General features: G+C 56.8%; 2 protein-coding genes across 9 annotated transcripts in view; both read right to left on the bottom strand.

Annotated features, from left to right (window-relative positions):
- Nucleotides 1-1,421: 1,421 nt before the first annotated feature.
- On the bottom strand, nucleotides 1,422-6,767 carry CACTIN (cactin, spliceosome C complex subunit). Its single transcript, XM_038169302.2, has 10 exons — nucleotides 6,517-6,767; nucleotides 5,439-5,925; nucleotides 4,779-4,874; nucleotides 4,261-4,406; nucleotides 4,016-4,178; nucleotides 3,806-3,923; nucleotides 3,362-3,554; nucleotides 2,913-3,035; nucleotides 2,495-2,763; nucleotides 1,422-2,090 (listed from the first exon to the last, which is right to left on the bottom strand). Exons 1-10 carry the CDS (start codon nucleotides 6,678-6,680, stop codon nucleotides 1,600-1,602), a joined length of 2,250 nt encoding a protein of 749 aa, XP_038025230.1. The 5' UTR covers nucleotides 6,681-6,767; the 3' UTR covers nucleotides 1,422-1,599.
- A 3,656-nt stretch (nucleotides 6,768-10,423) lies between these two features.
- Nucleotides 10,424-21,070, bottom strand: part of PIP5K1C (phosphatidylinositol-4-phosphate 5-kinase type 1 gamma) — a 39,038-nt gene continuing 28,391 nt past the window's right edge. The window contains exons 11-20 of one of the 8 annotated variants that reach the window (XM_072029307.1): nucleotides 20,052-20,136; nucleotides 19,583-19,744; nucleotides 19,394-19,423; nucleotides 18,516-18,648; nucleotides 18,185-18,217; nucleotides 15,837-15,941; nucleotides 15,426-15,558; nucleotides 13,571-13,645; nucleotides 11,241-11,324; nucleotides 10,424-10,849 (exon numbers count right to left, since the gene is read on the bottom strand). In XM_072029307.1, the coding sequence (XP_071885408.1) occupies nucleotides 10,847-10,849; nucleotides 11,241-11,324; nucleotides 13,571-13,645; nucleotides 15,426-15,558; nucleotides 15,837-15,941; nucleotides 18,185-18,217; nucleotides 18,516-18,648; nucleotides 19,394-19,423; nucleotides 19,583-19,744; nucleotides 20,052-20,136 (843 nt within the window). In that variant the 3' untranslated portion in view covers nucleotides 10,424-10,846. Of the gene's footprint in view, nucleotides 10,850-11,240; nucleotides 11,325-13,564; nucleotides 13,646-14,921; nucleotides 14,969-15,425; nucleotides 15,559-15,836; nucleotides 15,942-18,184; nucleotides 18,218-18,509; nucleotides 18,649-19,393; nucleotides 19,424-19,582; nucleotides 19,745-20,051; nucleotides 20,137-21,070 lie in introns of those variants that run through there. The other 7 variants (XM_072029306.1, XM_072029308.1, XM_027472288.3 and 4 more) reach the window with 7 other exon arrangements.

Raw genomic sequence — 21,070 nt, 5'->3', positions numbered from 1 at the left:
GAACTGCCAGGGCAGCCAAAAGCCCTGGGGGTCAGCTAGACCCGGCCCCGGTGGCCCCGGCAGTGCCCAGGAGGGGACGCGGTGACAATTTGGGGGCAGCCGGAGCAGGATGGAGCTTTTCCCCCCGCCCCAATGCTCACTCAGGCACCAGCCCTGTCCCGCTGCCCCCAGGCTCCCAAATTGCTCCAGGACCAGCACGGGGCTGTGAGGACTCCGTGTCACCTCAGGGGACATCCAGTGGCAGCAGGAGACCTGAGAACGGCCCCCCCGTGTCTGTGTCCCCCCCGTGTCTGTGTCCGTGACGGAGAGCGCAGGGGCTGTGCCGGGCGGTTAAGCACAGAGGCCACCTAACCTCTGGTTTTGCTTCTTTTTTTTTTTTTTTCTACTTTTGTTTTTTTCTCCTTTCTGCTCTGAACCCATCTGTCCCGGCCTTCACACGCTTCCTGTGCTGACCTCAGGATCTCAACACCCCCCCGCCAAGCAGCCGCTCCACGGCTTTAAATAACGCACAGGAAGGAGAGGCCGTGGGGACACGTCCCGGCGCTGCCGCCGGACGGGGGATATCCGGCAGGCTGGGGACACGCGGGGCTGAGGTGGTCGGGGTCCATCCCCCCCCAGTCCCAGGGGCAGGCTGGGCTCCTGGCATGCCTGGTGCCTGTGGGACACTCCTGAAAATGAGTTCCCACAGGGCCGGATCCCACCAGCAGTGCCAAGAGAAGCAGGTTGGGGTGAGCTATGGGGGGAATCGCCAGCTGCGAGGCAAAACCCAAGGCCAAGAAGCCCCCGCCTGGTCCCCATGAAGGCCCCGCGAGCCCCATCTCAGCCCTGGGGTACCAGGGAGTGCGTCTGCCCGGGGCAGTAAGCACCACTCAGGGACAGGGGGAGGGACCGTGTGCCACAGAAACCAGATTTTCCCCTGTAAGGAGATGTCCTGGTCACATCTCACACCCCGCTCCTCCTCCCCGCCGGAGGCTGACGCCTTGTGGCCACCAAACCCTTTCATCCTGCAGCCAGGGTCGAGGGAGGTGGCGGTGCTCCCGGGCTGGGGCAGCAGGATGCCAGGCGGGGGACGGCCAGAAACGGGGCCTGTGGGGGCGGCGCAGGGCCGAGGGAATTCGGCAGCGGTGGGACCGTGGGCAAGGGGCTGTGCTCACAGAGCAAAGGGCACCGCGGCTCCAGCTGGGGAACGTCACGGCTGGACAGGTCTGGCACAAGCAAGGGAAGGGCGTGGGGCTGGAAGAGGCAATGGGAACCCACAGGGTGGAGAGCATCTGGGGCTAGGGACACAGACAGCCCCCACCACTGCACAGCCCCAGGGGAGCTCCCAGTGCTGGCCCAGTAGGATACTGGCTGCTGGCAGCGTACAGCACAGCCCCAGGGGACAGAGGGGCATGGGGTGCTCAGGCAAGGGAGGCCACGGCTTAAACAACCCCAATTTATTTGTGTCAAAGTCTCAGGGTCCCTCGGGATAAAAGGCATGAGGAAAATGGTCAAGAGGCAGCGCTGGGCCAAGCATCGGGCAGGTCCATGAGACAGCGCATGTGGGACAAGGGAACAAGCCCCCTGCCCACCCTCTGTGCTGGTGGGGAGAGCAGCCCCTCATCTGCGGTAACGGTAGCGCTTGAAGTGGAACCAGAGCTGGAAGATGCCGTTGGCAAACTGGCAGCGGAAGCCGTGGCGGTGGGAATATTCCCACTCCCGGTTGACGATCTTGAAGGCGATGTCCTCGTAGGGCGGCCCGGCGTGGAAGCGCAGGATGGCAAAGTCCTTGTTGTCCTGGCAGGCCTCCAGGAAGTATTCGGGCGTAGAGCGCTTGTCGATGAGGTCGGGGTAGAAGATGTTGAACTTGTAGCCCTGCACGATCTTGGGCGGGGGGTTGTCGAAGTCATAGTGGGTCTGGTTGTACTTGTTCCACTCGAAGCCCGTGTGCACCCGGTTGAAGAAGCGAGGCTTGCGGGGCCGGTACTTGTCAGCCCAGAGGTAAGCCTTGCCCGTGAGGGGCATTTCCACGCTGAACTGCGCCTCGTCCGCGCCCATGCCCTCCTTGGCCTTCCTGAAGAAGATGTCGTCGGTGCTCTCGGTGGCATCGCCTGCAGGGAGGAGAGGTGAGGGCTGGCCCCGCAGCGCCGAGTGGGCCCGGGGTGCGCGCAGGGAAGGGGCAGGAGGGGCCGGGCTGGGGATGTGCTGGACATGGAGACCTGGTGGGTGCTGGGAAACTCATCCAAAATACCCTCACCACTTGTCTGCAGCTCGAGTGGTGTGTTGGGGAGAGGGAGGGAGCTGATTTGGGCACCCACAGGGAACGCCAGCAGTCTGGGCTGCGTCCCCCTTCAGTACCCGGTGGATCCCTCTGCGAGGCCAGCTCTGGGTGCGTGCTCCAGCCCCAGCATTTACCCTTTTCCAAGAGGAGCATCCCCCCCCTCCAGCCCTGCACCCCAGGGCACGCATGTGCCCCCCGTGCCAGGCCAGGCCACGAGGCCATCGGGGCTCCTACCTGTGACCTGGAGCTGCTGGCGCAGCAGCAGCAGGCGGTGCATGTCCTCCTCGGCCTCCAGCACGTGCGCATCGAAGGGCAGCTCGTTGGGGCCCAGCAGCCGGGGGCTGTACTTCCCCGCGTCGTAGTCGTCCAGGCTCTGCTGGATCAGGTCCTCCTCCATCAACACGGCTTCTCCCTCTGCCTCTCCTTTGACCTCTGCATCCTGCTCAGCCTCTGGCTCTGAGGACGGCCCCGGCTGTACCACAAGGCTCTCCTCCGGGTCCAGCCTGCAGGGAAGACAACGGGGGATGGAGACGGTGCCCTTGGCTCCCCGAGGTTTGTCTGTGGACAGGTGGGAGCACGAGGCTGCACCTTCTGTCCTGGGTGCCTGAGGGGGAGGCTGAGGGCTGTGGTCCCCAAGGAGGGGGCTGCATACCTGTCACTGGGGGAGACCGGCTCCCGCTTGATGATGGGGAAGAGCGGCTCGCTCTCCACGCCCTGCTCCTGCTTCAGCTTGTACAGCTTCTGCCGCAGCACGTCCTGGTGCCGCTCCCGCAGCCTGCGAGGGGGAGACGAGCCATCAGGTCACACCCTGCATGCCCATGGCTGGGACACACACCACTCCGGCCTGAAATTTGTTTTTTTTACAGTTCTGGGCTGAATAACTCTCCAGTCAGCTTCCCCCCGAGGATCTCACCTTAAATATCGCCTTTTGAGAAGGGACTGATTGTCCAGCCCTTCTTCCCACTTGGAAGAAGCAACAGCTTGGAAAAGGCATAATATCCCCACACCGTGACTGTGGGTTTGGGCCTCCCCAGCTCTGCTCATGGCAGCTCTGCGCTGTCCCCTTCCACAGCTTTGACCCGGCACCGTCCCCGCTCTCACCTGGCCCGAGCCATGTAGGCCTTCAGCTGCTGCAGCAGGCTCTCCCAGTATCCGATGTCAAGGTTGGGCCCTCCTGCCCGGATCTTGCTCTCGATGCCCTGGTACAGCACCTGCAGCTGGTTGTAGGTCTTCCCCTTGAACACGGACTGCACGTCCGAGCTGACGGAGGCGTTGACGCCGTCCCGCCGCTCCCCTGCACAGGCAGGCAAGGGCGACCGGTCAGCCTCTGAGCGCTCACACACTCAGGCGCTCCTGGGCTTCACCGAACAGCTGGAGCCCGGCAGGGGACGGCTGCCACATCCACAGCCTCCATCCATCACATCCTCCAGCAGCAATTCGAGAGCCTCTGCAAGCCTGAGAGCCTGCGGCAGACCCCGCACCGTTCATTACCCACTGTTCTCACTCCCCCCAACACCCACGCCAGGCTCTTGGCCTCCTGCTTACCAGGGCCTCCTTTCCCAGAGGCCTCCAGCTTGCGGAGCTTGGCTATTTCATCCTCCGTGATGATGGTCATGTCCCTCCAGAAATCCACGTTCTTGCCTTGCTCCAGCTCCATGTAAACCTGCAGGCAGGGGACAGGAGACATCAGGCACCCGCTCCGTGTCACGGCCTGAACTCAGCCACAGGCAGGGCACAGAGGCCACAGAGAGGTACCTGAATGTCCTCCACCAGATCCTCCATGTCAGAGACGGTCAGGCCGTTCAGGAAGGTGTAGGGCTCGTGCATTTCCACAGCCAGATCGTCATCCTCTGCACTGATGTACTTAGCCAGGAGGTCGATGGGTTTCGCCCTCCCGTCCCGAATCCGGATCTTAGACCTGGGTGAGAGGAGAGAACAGTGAGCGGTGCCTGCTGACCTCTGCTCCCCACCAGCCTGACCCCACGAAGCTGCCCACCCACCGCAGCTTGGCCTGCTGCAGGTGGAAGTTGTCCTCCTGCTCCTCCCAGGTTTTGAAGTGTTCCGCCTCCTTCTCCCGCTGCAGCATCTCCAGCTCCTGCTCACGCATCGCCTTCTCCCTCTCTCGCTCCAGGCGCAGCTGCTTCACCTGCTCAGGGACAGAGCAAGACATGAGGCTGCCAGCCTCCTGCAGGACACCACTGTAACCACACTCACTGAGCTGCCTCAGCCCCCACAATCTTCCCGGAGAGCCAGGAGCTCTGTGCCAGGAGAGCACAGAGTGCTCTGCAGTGACCTGGCATTTGTCTTCATCAGCACCTCCTGAGCTGGATTCAGCCCCAAGGAGAAAATCTCACCCCCGAACAGAAGTCAGTACAGCGTAGCACCCACGTCTTATAGTCATGGGCTCCCCCAGAGAGATCAAGGGAACTTTCAGGATGTGCTGGGAGCAGCTGGGAGAACTGAGCTGCCCATGGGGACCTGTGCCAGGCAGTGGGAGGGAAAGGGCTTCTGCTCCCACCTTCTGCAGCTCCAGACGGTTGTCCTCCTGGATTCGTTTGTTCCTCTCCTTCAGGTCCTTTTCGTCCAGGTGGCTGATCCCCTTTTTCTCCAGCGCCTGAAACAGAGTGGCCAAGAGGGGCCATGAAACGAAGCAGCCTCTGCAGCCTCTCAACTGGCAACAAACACCACATCCACCCATTTCTGCTGCTCTAATGGGCTCTCATCCTGTCAAGGACCCCCGACTCCCTCAAATCCTACTTCTGCAGCTTCTGCAGCTTCTGAGCTTCTCAGCAAAACCCAGACTCACCCAGGATGTCCACCCCACCTGGTGAGCAGCAACACAAGCAGGGAACACTCCCCAGCTCCCAGCTCCCAGGCAGCCTCTCCTGTACCCTGACCCATCTCCTAATCCCACAGCCCTGACTACAAACATTGGTCTTCACAATAACAGACGTAAAGCCCTGCAGAGCTTTTCAGGAACACCCAGCTGCTGCCCTAGATGACAGCACTGCTCTCATGTGGCTCCCTGTAGTGTTTCAGAGGTTCCCACCTCAAGCAAAGTCCCTCCTGACACCCCACTGCTCTGTGGACCCCCCACGGCAGCCACAGGAACACAACCTCCTGTGACCAAAGTACAGAGCAGCCTCTTGTGACACAGAGGTGTGGACTGGGCGCTCACCTTGCTCCAGATGAAAGTTCCCAGCAGGTTGTTGTCCCCAAAGGGATTGTCGGTGTTGGTGTAACCCATGTACTCCTCTCCCCACCCCATCTTCTCCCGCTTTTTCCTCTCCTTGGCCTCCTTCTTAGCCAGCCGTCGAGCCCGTTTCTCCTCTGGGGTCTCCAAGGCCTTCATGAGCGCAGCCTGCTTCTTCTTCTCCTCCTTCATCCTCAAGCGCTCCTGAAGGCTCAGTTGCTGCCCCGACTCCTCCCGGCCGCGGGAACGTGGTGGGGAGGGAGAGCTGACTGAGGACACGGAGGATTTGGAGCCATCTCTTCTCCTCCGCCTCTCTCTGCTCCGGGCTCGCCTCTTGTCTCGCTCTCGCTCAGAGCCCGAGCTGGAGGAGCGACCCCGGGAGCGCGAGCGGTGTTTCTTCTGGCTTTTATGGTGCTGGTCCCTGCTTTTGCTTTTCTTCTTCCATTTGTGCCTCTCATCCTCAGAGTCCGAGCTGCGGGAGGGGGGAAGCCACATTTCAGTTGACGATCGCAGGCTCTGTGCGGACGCAGTGCCCCAGGAGGGGAGCGTGCTGCCCCACCACGGGCAGGGCACGGCCTGTCCCGAGCCAACAGCAGGGCCGAGAAAACCCAAACAGGCTCCGAGCCCGGTACTCGCCCCCCGCACCACGCTCCCACGAAGGCTCCGTGCCCTCCCCGGGGGGCTCCGGGGCCGGGTGGGCGCCCGGTGGCTCCTGCCCCCCCCCTGGGGCCTCCCCTGTGGCCTCCTAGGCCCGGCTGGGCCCGGCCGAGCCCCCGAGCTGGCTGTGTCCGGTGGGAGGCCGCTGGGGGCCGCGGTAACAGCCCCAAGTCCCGGCCGCACCGAGCCGGGCTCCCTCCGGGCCCGGCCGCAGCCAGGCCCCGCTCCCCGCCTGCCCCGGGACAAGGCCGCACCGGGCCCAGTCCCCGGCGCAAGGCCCGGGCCTGGTTCCCCCAGCAGGGCCCGGTTCCTCCCGCACGGCCCGGCCCCGGTCCCGGTCCCCGACACGTCCCGGCCCTCCCCCAGCAAGGCCCGGCCGCCCCGGGCCCGGTTCCCCCCCGCTCACCCCGAGCTCTGCTCCCGGTGGCGGCGCCCCCCGCTCCGGCTCCGGCTGCGGCGCCTCCGCCTCTCCCCGCTCCCGGAGCGCTCCCGGTCCCGGTCCCGGTCCCGATCCCGGTCCCGGTCCCTGTCCCGACGCCGCCGGCCGGGGCTGCGCGACCCGGAGCCCATCGGCCCCGCTCCCGGCTGGGCTCAGGCGGCCCCGGGCAGCTCCAGCCGCGAGGCCTCGGTGCCAGGCCCGGCCCACGGGAGGGGCGGGCCCGCGATCGGTGTTTTATTTATTTATTTATTTATTTACCTGTTTATTTATTTATTTCCCTCCCCCCTTTGTTTTTTTTTCTCGCTTTTTTTCCCCCAAAATGCCCTCGCGGGGCGGGGCGCGGCAGTGAGGGCGCTGAGACGAGGCAGAGCTGTGCACAGCACACACAGAAACGCTTTATCACAGAGCCGAGGACAGAAAGCATCAACTTACAGTTCTCTGGAAAAGGGCTCCCCGCGAGGAGGAAACGGAAAAAAAAAAAAAAAAACCAACAAAAAAAAAACAGAACGAGGAAAAGAAAAAAGCGCTCATGACGTAACCTTTCTCCCCCCCCCAAAAAAATAATAAAGAAGAGAGCCATGACAACACCCCCGGTCGGCATCCCATTTCGGCCCCCCCTAATTACATACATTCATTACACGGTGCACGCACGGAGCGGACGTGGGAAATGAGCGGGAGCACGAGCATCCGATAGAGGAGACCCGGGACTGATGGGGACAGCAACAGAGAGAAAATCAGACACGAGCCAGGGCCTGGGGGCCGCGGCTTTTGTCCGGCTGGGCGAGAGCTGGAGGTGACGCTGAGCGGGGAGCGGAGGGTGCTGGGCAGAGCCACGGCACATTTCGGGAGCCCAGCGGGCACCCAGGGTGACCCAGGCCCTGCCACAACGGTGCCAGCCCCGTGCCCGGAGCCAACGTGCGACCCCAGGCACCGAGGAGGCGGTGATGGCTGAAAGCAGAAACAGCCCTGGAGCCCTCGAGTCCTGTGCCCGTGGAGCAGCAGGAGATGCGGTGCCTTTTTCGAGATGTAGGGGTACGCTGGTGACAGCACGAGGCAGCGATCTTCTGGGGCACTAGAGAAAGCCCTAGCAAAAACACACAGGACCCGCTCCGCAGGTGAGCTGGGCACAGCTGAGATGCTCAGGCCAAGGAGGGGCAAGGGCTCTCCTCCCCAAAGAAGGGCTGAGGATCTTCCCCAAGGGCAAGACCCAGTCCTCTTCCTCCGACTCTGCCCTGCAAAGGCAGCACTGACAAGGCATGGGAAGTGCCCCCCAGTGCTCCCCCACTGCAGTGGGCAGGAATAGCACAGAGAGGTGGGTAAGGAGCAAGCATTGAACCCCAGCGTCCTGTAGCCTTGTCAAGGCTCAGCTGCTCTCCAGCACAGACACTTGGGCAGGAGATGACAGCAAGAAGTGTGCATGGGCCTGGCAAGGAGTAGTTTCCATTTGGGATCAGCATCTCCCTAAAATAAGGCTCCTTTTTCCCCACTCACATTGACAAAGTTGCTCCCATCCCTTTGCTCTCATCTTTTACAGACCTGATCGCTCCAAAGGGTTCAGCATTGTAGGATTGCACACAGAAGGATTGTCTCAAAAAGCCTGGACACCTGAAGAACGACAACAGCTGGAATGAACGTGCTGCAAAAGGAGATTTGGGCTTCCCCATATCCTCCGGGACCAAGCTAGCTTGAGCCTGCAAAGTTCATTCACCGGGATACTCTATGAAGGTTGGGCTCAGACGCTTCCTGCACAGAGGCAAAGCAGCTTTAGAGACCCCTGAAATGCAGGGAAGGAAAGAAGTCCTGATTTCAGTGATGCCTGAACCATCTTTACCAAGATGCTTGATTTTTGTTGGTGGGCAAGGCCTGCTGCACCTAACCCCAGGAGGTGCCCGTGCAGCTGGGGCTCGGCTGAGCCCAGCCTCCCGGCTCCCTCCCGGGGCCGCGTTCCCCAGTGCAGCGCCCGAGAGCGACACCTGAAGATGCAGAAGGGACATGGGAACCTCCGGCCTCTCCAAGTGCAGCATCGGGCTTCTGGAGGAAACAAAGGCTGAATTTCCAGCATTTTGCAGCCTCACGCTCTCAGCCCAGAGGCACGTTAGTCTGTAGGTATTGCACTACTCCCGGCTCCCCTCTGCCCAACTACTGAGCCCCCCGCAGCGCCGAACACGCAGCCTGCAGCACCCCCCCGGGCTGGCACAGGGACATGGGGTGGGTTGGGAGCTGTTCCCCAGCCTACTGAAGGGGCTGTCATGGAGCGATGCCACGAGCTGGATGAACAAGCTGTCAAGTAGCGACTGAAAGGGGAGAATGTCTTGAAAGACTTTTGATAGATTATTTGGTAAATACATGGATACATCTAACGGCAGCAGCTTGCAAGACCCCCAGCCTGCACTCCGAGAGCAGCACACCGTACAGCCTTCAGCATCTGCAGGCATGGGGTGAAGTCTGGGTCCCGTACTTCTAGGCAAGAAACAATGTCAATTCACAAAGATCCTCGCCAACTTCATCGCCTCGCAGAGGGGAAGAGCTTCCCACCAGCCTGGTTCCCTTCTGGGACCTGAATTAACCAGTCCTGAGTGCTGCTGCGAAGACAGATGGAAAGGGACAGAGCCCCAGAAGGAGGGTTCCTCTTCTACACCCCTCTACAAGGAATCCCAAGGACAGCTGAAGATTGTGATGAGAATAAAGAGATTTTGACCCCCTCTCTTGGCATGTGAAGCACACAAACAAGACCTGTCTCCTCCTTGTCTAAAGGGTTCCATTTCTTCTCTCTGGGAGAGGATGGGACTGCTGGAGTTCAAGATGCTACGGTGTCCTGCTGACAGGAGGACGAGCCTAAACCGAGCACTGCCAAGTGACACCAAATCTTGTCTTGGCTACAGCGTGCAGCCCTCAAAGAGCAAACTATCCGTGTCTCAGACATCCGAAGCAGCCATTTCCAACAGCAGACATTGCCACAGGCAACGTCCGAGTCACCCAGCTGTGTGTCCAACAGAGTCCGTGCACACAACGCCGCCCGGCGCACCCGGGTGCTGGAGCCAGGTGCTTGGTTTCTGCCTCCAGCAGGCGCGGACGTGCACGCAGCTCCCTGACTGCCCTGAGGTACGGAGGATACGTGTGAACCCAGTGTCCGCGACCCCCGAGTCACTGGCGGTCGGATACACCCGTGAGCATGCGAGGTGCGAAGTGGCTCCAGTGGGATGCGGGGTCCGGGCGAGCCACGCCGGGGCTGGCAGAGCGGGGACGGTCCCTGGAGGAGGCGCCCAGTCCTCATCTGTCCATGCCTGGCGCGGCCGGCGGGACGAAGCGTGGGCTCCCAAGCACAGAGGGACAGGGTAACAGCAGCGTGAAGGTGAAGGCTGAAGCCGTTGCGACGTCCAGAGAGCCGAGGTGACCACGTCAGCGTTGCCAGGAATCGCTTGCTTCCCCCGCACAGTGTCACAGATCTAGAGAAGTCACTAGCGATTTTTGAATCTGAGTGAATTGGCATGGCTACTTTGGACTACTGTAACGTGGGAGCAATTCTACTCGATGGCCTTTAATACATGGCATTTACATAGCACCTTTCATCCCAGGCTTTAAGTGCTTTAACGGAAGTGGGAGCTGCACACCCATCAGCACAGGGGAACCGAGGCACAGAGTGGTTAAGTGACTTGCCTTAGGTCACTCGGCAAAACCGTGGCAGAGCCTGGACAGCCTCACACCTCCCGACTCCATCAGTTGGTCAGACCACGCTGCTGCCTCAAGGGAAGCCCACTCCGGTCCCTGCCCTCCCCAGCAACGTGCTCCTACCAATTAATTCTCCAGTGAGGTCTCACCCTCCTTTCTGATGCACAAATATATGACAACCCAAAAAAAAAAAAAAAAAAAAAAGTGCAGTAAACTAAATGTTTAAAAAAGCACATTTGTGCTGTCTGTGCAAAGATAAAAGAAATAAATACATGATTAAAAAATTAAAAAGGTTCACAGTATTACACATGGATAGGTAGCTACGGTAGTGCACATCTGGAAAACACTGTGTTACTACCCAGGATTCTCTACACCCAGCTGGATGTCTCCGTTGGGAGCTGCGGGTGAGTGGGTGGTTTCTTTGCTGCCCACATCTGGGAGAAGTAGAAATAGACGGTTATAGTTTTGCTCCTTTCTGAAATGCAGTGCCCGGGATCCTGCAGTGCAGCAATACTGGTGTCGGCAAGCTCTTCCCCATCCCACTGGAACGGCTGCATCAACGAAAAGGGAACACATCGACCTGCAGAGGGAATCGCTGCTCTCTGGGGCTTCTGTGTCTGCATAGAGATTACTGCAAGAGGCAGAGAAAAGAGAATCAACACCCCTGCATCCGCCCTGCATCTGGTCTGAGCCCAGCCAAACCCCCAGAGCCACAACGAGCACCAAGAGGGCAGCTTGCTTCTTTTGCATCCCAGTAACAACACCACGTCTGGAGAACTTCAGACCCCCGAGCTTTCACTGCACTCAACCCCTGCTGAGCCGAAGGGGTCTCTGCCAGCGCAGCAGCCCTCACCTGCTGCCAGAGCTGAGCCGAGCTGCGGCAGGGCTCCGCCGCGGCCATGCAAGAGCCCCATGCTGCACAGAGGCCACAGCAGCTCCCCCGGCAAGGCCAGCTTGCAGAGGGAGCGCAAGGTCCGACCTTGACCCACCGGGCACCCAGCACGTGCTTCTTGTACACTTACTGTATCGCTCTCCTCATCGGAGACAGAGTGGAGCTGAGCGCTATAGTGGAGCGGGGAGTAAACCCAACTCCTCTCGTCTGTCGGCTGCCAGAGTGGCCAGAGACGGCGGGGAGAATGCAAGGAGAGCAGCAGCAGAGCAGGGAGCAAAGGAGAGAAGAGGAAAAAATAAAAGGAGAAAATAAAAGAGTAGGAAACAATACAGTAAGAACAGCTGTCCGCCTGGAGGGAGAGAACCGAGCTCGGTGCTGGGTCTCAGCAGAGGAGCCTTCCTCAGCCTCGGTACCTACCTGCTCCCTGCCTTCTGGGACATGGGACAACCTCTCCTCTCGCAGGGACAGATCTGAGAGCTTTGGAAGTGCCAGGGAAGCCTCAGCTCCCTGCCACAGCATCACCCTGACCCCAGAGAAACCAGGAGACATGGCAAGCGACTTACCTAGGGGCAGGGGCAGAGCTCCTGGTTCCTGCTACCCACTCTCAGCTCCCAAACCCCATTTTCTGAGCCCCAGGCGTGCTACAAATTGGCATCTTGAGTGTCCAGGAGGGCTTTTACAGTGGAACCTGACCTGGTTTGCTGTGCCTTCCCCCTTCCCTGCTGGCCAAGCAAGGCAGCAGACGGGCGGGTTGGATCATGGTGGGTGGTGGGCACAGAAAGGAACCAGTTAGTTCCCACTGAGAGCCTTGGAGACAGCAGAGAGGTGATGAGAACAGGCACAACAAAGGAGGCAAAACACAACTGGATCTGGGGAATAATGTGGGGGAAGGGGGCGTGTGTGGTGGGAGCCAGTTAGCGCAGCTCTGGTGTGACAAAACGCTTCTGCTTCTGACTCAGCACAGAAATCCTGGCAGGTTCAAGGGCTGGTGACTCCTGGGGGACCCACCTGCACTGCAAAGTGGCTCTGCTGGCTCCAGAGGTGCCCCCGTATCAGGGCTGGAAGCTGGCCCCATGGCCCAGCCTGGGCTTGCAGAGGAAGAGAAATGGAACTGGGTGCTTGAAAGAAGCCTGGGGGGGTCCCGGCCTGGGAACCAAGCGGAACAGCCTACAATGTGCAAGAAACTACAAGAAGCTAGAGCAGCTTTGAAGCACTGGGCTCCGCATGCTGGACCCCATCAATAATTGCAGCTGCATTAGCAGAGACCGCTGGGAGGAAGGAAGGAAGAGAAAACCTTGCCTGGAGCCTTTTGCAGGGCTCTGCTGAAGGCGCAGCAACGTTCAACGCTGCACCAAGTCTGCCCCACATCCTGTTTTTCACCCATCCTGACCCAACCACATGCTCCAGCCAGCCCCTTTCCGAGCCTTCTGGGAGTCCAGACGCATGCAGGGAGCTGCAAACCCAGCGGGGAGATAAAAAAAAATAAAAAAAATAAAAAGTAGGAGCATCCGGTGCTCAGCATTAACCCTGCTGGTGCTGGGCCAGCCAAACCCAGCGTGGGGGCAGGAAAAGCTGCCGGGAGGAGCTGGCTGCCTGTTTGCCCACACTGTGCAGCACTTCTCAGTGCCCTCAGCCAAGCTCAGGAGCATGCCCCTGCCTCCCCGTGCACCCTGCCTGATGCCTGCTCCCCCGCCTGGCTCCAAGGCGGCAGGCGCTGCGCCACCCACGCTATGCAAACGCTTGTGCCGAGGCCCTGACAGTGCTGGCATTACCCTCTGAGGAAGACAGCAGCTCTCACACACCTTGAGAAAGGGAATGCCAAAACCCAGAGCAAGCCCTAAACACTGAACTGCCTCGCTGCGCCTTCTGGAAGGGAAAGGGAAACTCCCACAGCTCACAGAAACCTGCAGTGAGGAGGGAGCCCATGAGCGATGCCAGCAAGGGCTGAGAGCAGAAACCATCCCTGATCCATCAGTAACTCAAACTCCTTTGGCTTTACAAGTGCTCAGCCTCCCAGCCACCAGAAATAAGACTGGCCACAGGCCTAAGAGGTCAAAACTGGCTTAACACCAGCTCCACAGCATCTCAACAGGGTCTTTGGAACCCAGTCTGGCTTCCTGAGCCAAGGGAGCTGTGCCTGATGTCACCTACAAATGCTCAGGTGTCTTCACCTTTCTAGCCAGTGCCTGCAGGTTTGTCCAAGGGCCGGGTGATGCTGTGGCCCATCCCATGCCAGGAGCCGTGCCCTTGGCCTGCAGAAAAGCAGGGCAGAGTCTTCATTTCTGTCAGATCCTACAGAAATCCATTTCTGCAGTTCTGATCTGCCTCCCCAGTTTCTACTGAGCTGGTTCCTAGCAGCCACAGAGGACAGAGCTACAGCATCCAGGGAAAAAGGAGCTGCTGGACCCAGCGTTTCAAAGCTGCAGCTCTGCTCCCCTGTGTGCTAGCACATTCACTTACAGTCCCAGAGGAAAGCGAGGTGGTTCGGAGTCTGCGCTGTCGGGGAGAGTAAATCCAGTACCTCCCATCTGTGAACTGGATGGCCCCAGGGCAAGTGAGGTGAGAAAGGAAACAGAGGAAAAAAAGATGATGTGAAGGACAGGATGAAAGAGAAAGCAAAAGAAAACCACAACACCAACAAACAAAGCAAAACAACAAACAAAGAAACAACAACAAAAAAGAGAACAAGGGGTTGTGCAACTCCAGGGCTGAACGGATCAGTGGGCAGGGAAGCCGTGCGTGGGAAGAGCGGTGCCCGTGCCCGGGACAGTCTCTGCGCCTTTATTCCCCTGAGAGTGAGCAGGAGGATAAAGCGCTCTCCTTTCAGCAGCAGATTTCCAAAGAACAGACCCCAGTCCCCTGGGACTCAACAAATTGTTCTCTGTCCGTCGCAACCCCCCGACACCGCTCCTGGGGCAGCCCTGTGGGAGCAGCTGTGGGCTCAGCCCTGCTGCGCTCGGGTGCTGCCTCCCCGGAGCTGCAGCTCGAGTGGTTTTCCAAGGAAAGTGCCTGTGGGAGCCCAGGTCAGCTTTTCCCTTCATCCCAGCAGTGACAAACGCTGCACGGCACACGACACACATTTAATGCAAAACTCAAGGACTCGGATGAGGTATGGGATGCTGATGGGCGGTCAGTCACGCTCTCCGGGAGCACACACTGCACACAAATGGTTTCTTCTCGACAGGGAGGAACCCCTGGGAAGCTGGGGGGAGTCCCATGTGCCCACGGCCATGGAGGGAGGGGAGCTGCCCCCTGCTAGGAGACACTTGCCAGCGGAACCGGCAGCGTCTGCAAGCAGCTTGCACGCAGCTGCCATCCACAGGCAAAGAAAGAGCAGCCAGTGTTAGAGGGAGCTGTTTGCATTTTGAACAGCATGCAGAAAAAACCCAAACAGACAAGCTTTTAAAATGGAGCCGATTCCTTCTGCAGCTCCCACGAGCCTCCAAATGACTCGGCAATGAGTGAGCAGCTCTGCAGCAGAGTCACGCAAGCCCAGGGAAAGCCAAACGCTGCCTGTTTTAGGTTTGTCTGAAGGAGTTCACAGGGCACAGCTCGTCTCCACTGCTGTGGACAGCAACGAGGCAGAGCAGGGCACCTTTTTAATGAGAAAAATTCCAGTGCCGGGACACGGGGGAGAGCTGCCACGGGGCAGACCCTCAGCTCTGCTCTGGGAATCCACGAAGCAGGCACGCGTTGCTAAAATCTCCTCTCCAGTCTGCAGACGCTGCTCAGACATTGCAGAAGCTGGCTGAGGAACACAGCCCCCGGGCTCCACAGCACTCTGCTGCCAACCAGCAACCACCTCACTTACTCCCTGTCTCAGTACTAGATTTCCACTGCACCACCTACTGCATCTGCCTGCGGGGAAAGGAAAAGCCAGAGGTCACCAGAGCCCGAGGTCAGCCCCACTGCAACCGCCTCTGCTCCGGCTCTGGGCAGCTCCAGCACACGTCTGTGTTGCAGCTCCAGCTGAGGGAGCCCCTGCTGCACCTGCGTTCACCTTGGCTTGTCCCAGGAGTGAACACGCTGGCCTAGATAAGCCCTTCAGTGCTCCTGCTTGGAAGTAGAGCAGCACACCTACGGCTACCTCCGCAGCAGCAGCACCTGTTTGAGCCCCACTAGATGCTGCTCTCTGTTCTCCAAGGGCTAGGCTGGTTCCCTGCGTTCAAAACCTGTCCAGTGTTAAGATCTGAAGGCACTCGACACAAGGGCAGACTCTACCCTGTGCACCCGACTGCCAAAATAGAGATTGTTACAGCCTCGTCCAAACATTTCCCTCACACCCCTAACGGGCCAGGCAGAAAGGGAATCTTACAAAGTATATGTCTGTGACTGGCACGTCATCTTCATCCGAGGCCTGGCTGGCTGGTTCGGAGGCCTGGCTGGCCGTCTCCACCTCTATTGTAGCCGTGGATGTTCCAATGGCACAGGCTGAAGAAGCCGCCTCCCTGGAGGGGGGAAGAAATGACAGCACCGAGTCAGCGAGGGCAGAAAAGAAGGAGCAAGGAAGGCTTGGTGATTTAGTGCAGAGGATAATCTGCTCTAACATCCAGAAAGATCAGGGCAGGGCAGAAGGAGCATCACTCTGCAGTGTCTCACAGCTGTGAGAGCCTCGCTCTCCAGGGAAGTCGATGCCCCAACAAAACCAGCCTCTGGCAGAAGCAGCCACAGACAGCAGGCAGCAGGCAGGGCCCTGCCCAGCTGCTGGAAGCTCCAGGGCACTCACTCTTTGTCGTCTTCTTCAGGAGCTACGATCTCAACATCACACTTGGGCTCCAGCTCTACGCTGATCTGCTGAAGCTCCTCTTCAACCCGCACCTCCTCGTGTGACCTGGGAAGCAAGGACACAAGGAGCGAGGCTCAGCCAGACCCGAGGCTTGGGGTAACCAAACCTCCTGGGCAAAAGAGTCAGTCTTGTCAATACTGCAGTGCTCAAAGCCAAAGAGGTGGGAAAAGAGGGCGAGAGGAAAGGGATTAGCTAACCAGTGCTGCAGAAAACATGGCAATGTCAACCTGAGTACAGAGCAAAAAGGAAAATTGGCCTCTGGGGAAAACCCGTGCCCAGAGTTATCCATCAGCTGCACAAGGGGCAAAGCCTCCAACCTCTCCTGAGGCTCCCGGTGCACTGAAGCTGCTCTGGCTTGCTCTGGGGTTAACATCCTATTTATCTGCACGCTCAGGAGCAGTTTGTGACAGTCTTCAATTTAATACCTCATGCTATTAAAGTAATTGCTTGCGTTAGCAGGGCTGGCTCTACAGCCCTCCTGGGAAGGAGAAGCTGGTGTTTGTCAAGCCAAGGGCACGGGCTGGGGCAGGGAGGAGCTCCAGGTCTCCGAGAAGCCCTGGCCAGCTCTGCTCCATCCCTGGCTGGTGCTCAGCCAAGAGCTGCAGCCAGCAGGCAGCACCACTCCATCCGGGTCGGTGCTGCTGTAGGGGTGGATTCACAAACCTGGAGGGAATTCCCCAGCAGATTAGGGTAATCAGAGGCTTGCCACATTCCAGGCTCAAACAAATTGGAGAAGGGCTTTTTCATTTCGACTCAGGAATGTAAATTCCCAGAGATTCCTGCTTTAATAACTTTGTTTTCGCACATACACACAAAGGTCCCTGTTCCCCTAGAAAGGATGTAGATACCATTGCAAGAAATGGAGAAATTAGGCAAAAAAAACAAAAAAAAAACAAAAAAAAACAAAGAGGGTCACACTTATGTGAGGTGGCTGTAGTTGTGGCAAGATCTACCTCTGACCAAGTCATTAAGGTCCCTGGACGGTCTGGGGACACTCACTTCTAGGACATGATTCACCTGACCCATTTTCAGATGAGCAGTCACATCCTGCAGTGACTCCCTCCATGACGTATCGAGGGAGCCTGGAGTAATTCAGGTGAAGTCACCGCATTTTGCAAAGTGGGTCCTGGCACAGGTGCCTGAGTTTAAGTCTCCAATATTCAGCAGTTTCAGACAATGCATTCTGCAGGAGGTGAGATGCCTCACAGGTCCCTGCCACTTGGATGGGTGCTGCAAATCAATAGCAACTTGCCCTCTAGTGACAGGAACTTCCCAAAATTCATTAAGAAATACCCTGGAAAAGGATTTTTTCCACAGGCTGCATGCTGTGAAACTCAGCAAATCGCTAAAAACTAGGAGCGAGGGGAGATGTTTGTGGGATGCTGTTAACACCCATCTTCCCAAGTCCTTGCCTTCCTCTGAGGCACCAAAATTTGGCTGCAGAGAGAGAGGACATCAGTCTGTTCAGCAGCTCCTCTGGCTACGGCGTATCCCCAGACTGAGTTTGTGATGTGCATTTCAAAACCTGTACCTACAACACTTACAAGATGTCCCAGAAACCTAGGGCAGAGCGAGCAGCAAGTGTAAGGATCCTCATTCAGGTCCCACTGACACAGGCAACAGGGTTATTTTTACTGGTGCAAAAGCATGCAAGATAATTACACGCCGTGAGATTCTAAATCCAGACTTTTTATGCAGCAGGGAGTTTTGTCCCACCTTGCCCTTGGCTCCGAGCCACCCATCACCACAGGCCAGAAAAAGCCTCAAAGCACCCAGGTTTCTGAGAACACTGAAGTTCATGCAGCCTCCACGCTACATCGCTGGTGGTCTGAAGGTGCTCAGTACCTTGCAAAGTCAGAGCCCTCTCTTATATTCGTGTCCACTTCACCAAGGCAGATGCACAAAAGAGGATTTTTCCTGCTTTTAAGGCCTGGTTACTGAGGGGGGGGGGGCATAAGGGACCATTTTCATTGATTCAAGTGCTGGTTGAGGGGGTAAGTTTGGACAACTCAACCAAATTAAGTTGTCCCCTTTCCCATCAAATAACAATGTTAAAGATTCCTTGCAGAGCACTGGGAGATCTGCTATAGTGAGGATTCTGTGCAAGAAATGGGGATCATCTGATTGCAGGAAGCAATTCATCACCCTGCAGACTACCCCAAAGTCTTGGGGCTGACAATATTCACATTCAGCCCTCCAAGAGGCCTTTGCACAAGGACAAAAGTGAGGTGGGACAAACGTGAGGTCCTTGTGCAGCAGAGCAAGAGGAGACGAGACACTTTTCTCACCTGCCATCCTGCCCTGAGGAGTGTGTGCGCCTCCTGCGGAAAGAAACCAGGATAGTAGTTAGAGGAGGGATTTAAGGCAGAAATCCTACACTGCCCCCAAATCTAACTCCCTGCCCCATAAGGGAGATGTTCCACTTAACAGCTGACACTTCTCCCAGCAATAATTAATCCCATCAAAGCTGTGTCTGCTTGCTCCCAGGAGAGATTTAATTAAAATTGGTCATTAGCATTCCGGAGCATAGGGCAGCCTACCGAGAGCTGCAGCACGAAGAGGAACGGCAGCCACTCGACACCAGTGGGAGCAGGGGACGGGCACTGTCCTCACCTGTACCTGGGCTGCTCTGATGTCTCCGAGGGGGATCGCTCAGGAACAGAGAGAGATGTTGAAGAGAGTGTTGTGGCTATGGAGGCCGTGGTAGCTTCTTCAAAGGAAGGAGGTGTGCAGGGGAGCAGGTCTGGCCTGCCTGCTGGCCCAAAGCGGAGGACAGGAGAGATGTAGGAAGAAAAAGAAGAGGTCAAACATCTACACCATCCCAGCGGGAGGCTGTTCTACCTGCACACCCTCACTGGGACTGGCCATTTGAAGGCTCAGGCAGGCAAGTTTAGCTGGTTCATGAGAGCAACAGCTTATCCCAAAGCATCCTCTAGAGAGAGCCAGTAAGCACCACTCCAGCACGGCACATAGACACTACAGAAAATGTAATGCCAATGAAGATATCTCACTGGTAACCAAAGCTGGATTAAAGGCTTGGATTGCCAGAGATAAATAACCAAGTGAATTAAGAGATGAATTGAGTGCTCACTGCTTTGCACGGACAGCAATCTAACACTTCTGTGCTCCAGAAGCCTGCCTTCCACCACTTGTCTGTAAATCCAGCCCAGATGGAAGTGATGAAAAGGGCAGAGAACCAGACCTATTCACCTTTTTCCTTTTCTCCCCCAAATGCAAGATCTTGCCCCATTCAAACACTGACACTGAAGTCCTGCAGTGCACAGTCCCCTTTTTCTACAGGTGGAAACCTCAACTGATTGCTTTTGGGCTGCGACCACTGGTGCCAGGTGGAAGTGCCAGTTGCAGCAGTGACCCAAGAGACCATTTTTACTGCAGAACCATACAGTGCTGCAAAGAAAGGATTTGGTCTTCAACGCAGAGATGTTGCTTCCCAATCAGCTAACTGCTAGCACTGTGACAAGACAGTATCCTCTTACCTTCTCCCCTGTCCTGGTTAAGTTTAGTACCTGCAAAGCACAGCAAGACAGGGAATGAAGAGCTATCCATCAAGGAGGATGCGTTTGGTGCACAGTGGGGAACACAACGAGGACTGAGGAGCATCCTACGGGACTGCTAAAGAAGAAGAGGGTAACCACACAGCCATCAGCCACGGACAAGACTACTACCTTCATCATCAAGGGTGGGGTAACTCCTGGCTGCACGGAGGTCGTACTGCGTTTCGTCCTTTTCAGAGGGGAGCTGGCTAGCTGAGAACGCAGCCGTTGGACCAGGCATCTTGACAGCTAGCAAGGCACTACGCCCTTTCTTTGAGGGAGATGACTTCAGAGCTGGATGAGAAAAATGAAAGAGAAGATGAAACTACCACCACCACCACCACCAAAGGCACCCTGCCACTCACAGGCCTTTGCCCTCCGACACACTGCACGGAGAGCTCCTGGGCAGGAGTTTGGCAGAACACAGAAACCCTGACACCCGAGGGTTCTGCAGCTCCCCAGCTTTGCTTCATATTACAGCAGAAAAGCCTGCTCAGATTCCTGCCCAGAAACTCTCCATGTGGACGCATGCAGCGGGATGGAGATAAGGCTCTGACTCTCCCGTATCACAAGGACAGTGGTTCCTGGGCCATGTACTTACAGGAATTTTTTCGAAACACCGTGTTGGTCATGAATTTGAAGAATCTCTCTGCATAAAAGCTGGGTCTGTGTACTGACACTGTGTCCTACAAAGGCAAGAAGCAATTGTTTCATTTTAAAATTACCCCTCAAGGCAGAATTTCTATAACAGCCAATGCAATCTTTTTTATTCCAACATTTAGCACTCATAGATCCTTAAAATGGAAAGGCTTAACTGAAATGATCTGATTAATGCTATAAATAAGCCTGAAGCGTTGCCTTTGAGTTGATTGCATTTGATTACATTCTCACTGTAATTTTATAATGGATTTTGGTGATTTTATTTCTTTATAGACTTTCTGGATTTTTCAAATATTGACCTGATTACATATATGGAATTTCTTCTGGCTTTGCTGGTTGACATTCAAAGCACACCTGGGTATAATTGCAAATGACACGGACACCAAAATTCAGCCAGAGGTCCCCATACATTTAAAATATTTTGCACTTTTTGTTTTAAATAGTAAAACTGAGCTGTCTCTGCTTCCCATGTTCAGCTGTGCTCCTATGACTTAGCATCCACGCAATTCCTTTGCCTTATATTTTAAGGGAAGGTCGGATATGCAATGCTGAAGAAGAGTTTTTCACAGCTGAGATTGCTCTTCTGTAAACACGCATCTGGCTGCTGCTAGGGACAAGACAGCAAGGAAACACTGAAAGGGATTTATTAGCAGGCAGCTTACTGAAGTGGAACTGCAGTCAGTCACCAAAGAGCAAACGCAGGGCTCCTCAACTCATACACGAAGGCACATGCCCTGTGCTTACAGCTCCTGGTATTGTGGGGAGGAGGAAAATGACAGATGGGAGCAGAGGAGGAAAGCTGGTAGCATGACAGCTAAGCATGAGAGGAGGTGGAGTGAGCAAGAGAACCTGATTGGGAATAAGTGGTACTACACCGCTGTGGAGGCATAAGAGGCAAGAACTATTCCTTTCATCAGCTTCAGCTGTACCAGTTCAGGCACTATAAATAGCCAGGTAATT

The sequence above is a fragment of the Anas platyrhynchos genome, chromosome 29, assembly GCF_047663525.1.
Source record: "Anas platyrhynchos isolate ZD024472 breed Pekin duck chromosome 29, IASCAAS_PekinDuck_T2T, whole genome shotgun sequence".
In the NCBI taxonomy this organism is placed as follows: Eukaryota; Metazoa; Chordata; class Aves; order Anseriformes; family Anatidae; genus Anas; species Anas platyrhynchos.
This window is presented reverse-complemented; position numbering and strand designations above follow the sequence as displayed.

Bases quoted from the DNA above. Each gene is read 5' to 3' on its own strand.
- CACTIN (XM_038169302.2), bottom strand. From the start codon at position 6,680: ATGGGCTCCGGGTCGCGCAGCCCCGGCCGGCGGCGTCGGGACAGGGAC. The intron at 2,764-2,912 runs GTATGCAGCCCC...TCTTCCCTGCAG, and splicing joins CCGGTCTCCCCCAGTGACAG to GCTGGACCCGGAGGAGAGCC. The intron at 2,091-2,494 runs GTAGGAGCCCCG...TCCTCCCTGCAG, and splicing joins CCAGCAGCTCCAGGTCACAG to GCGATGCCACCGAGAGCACC.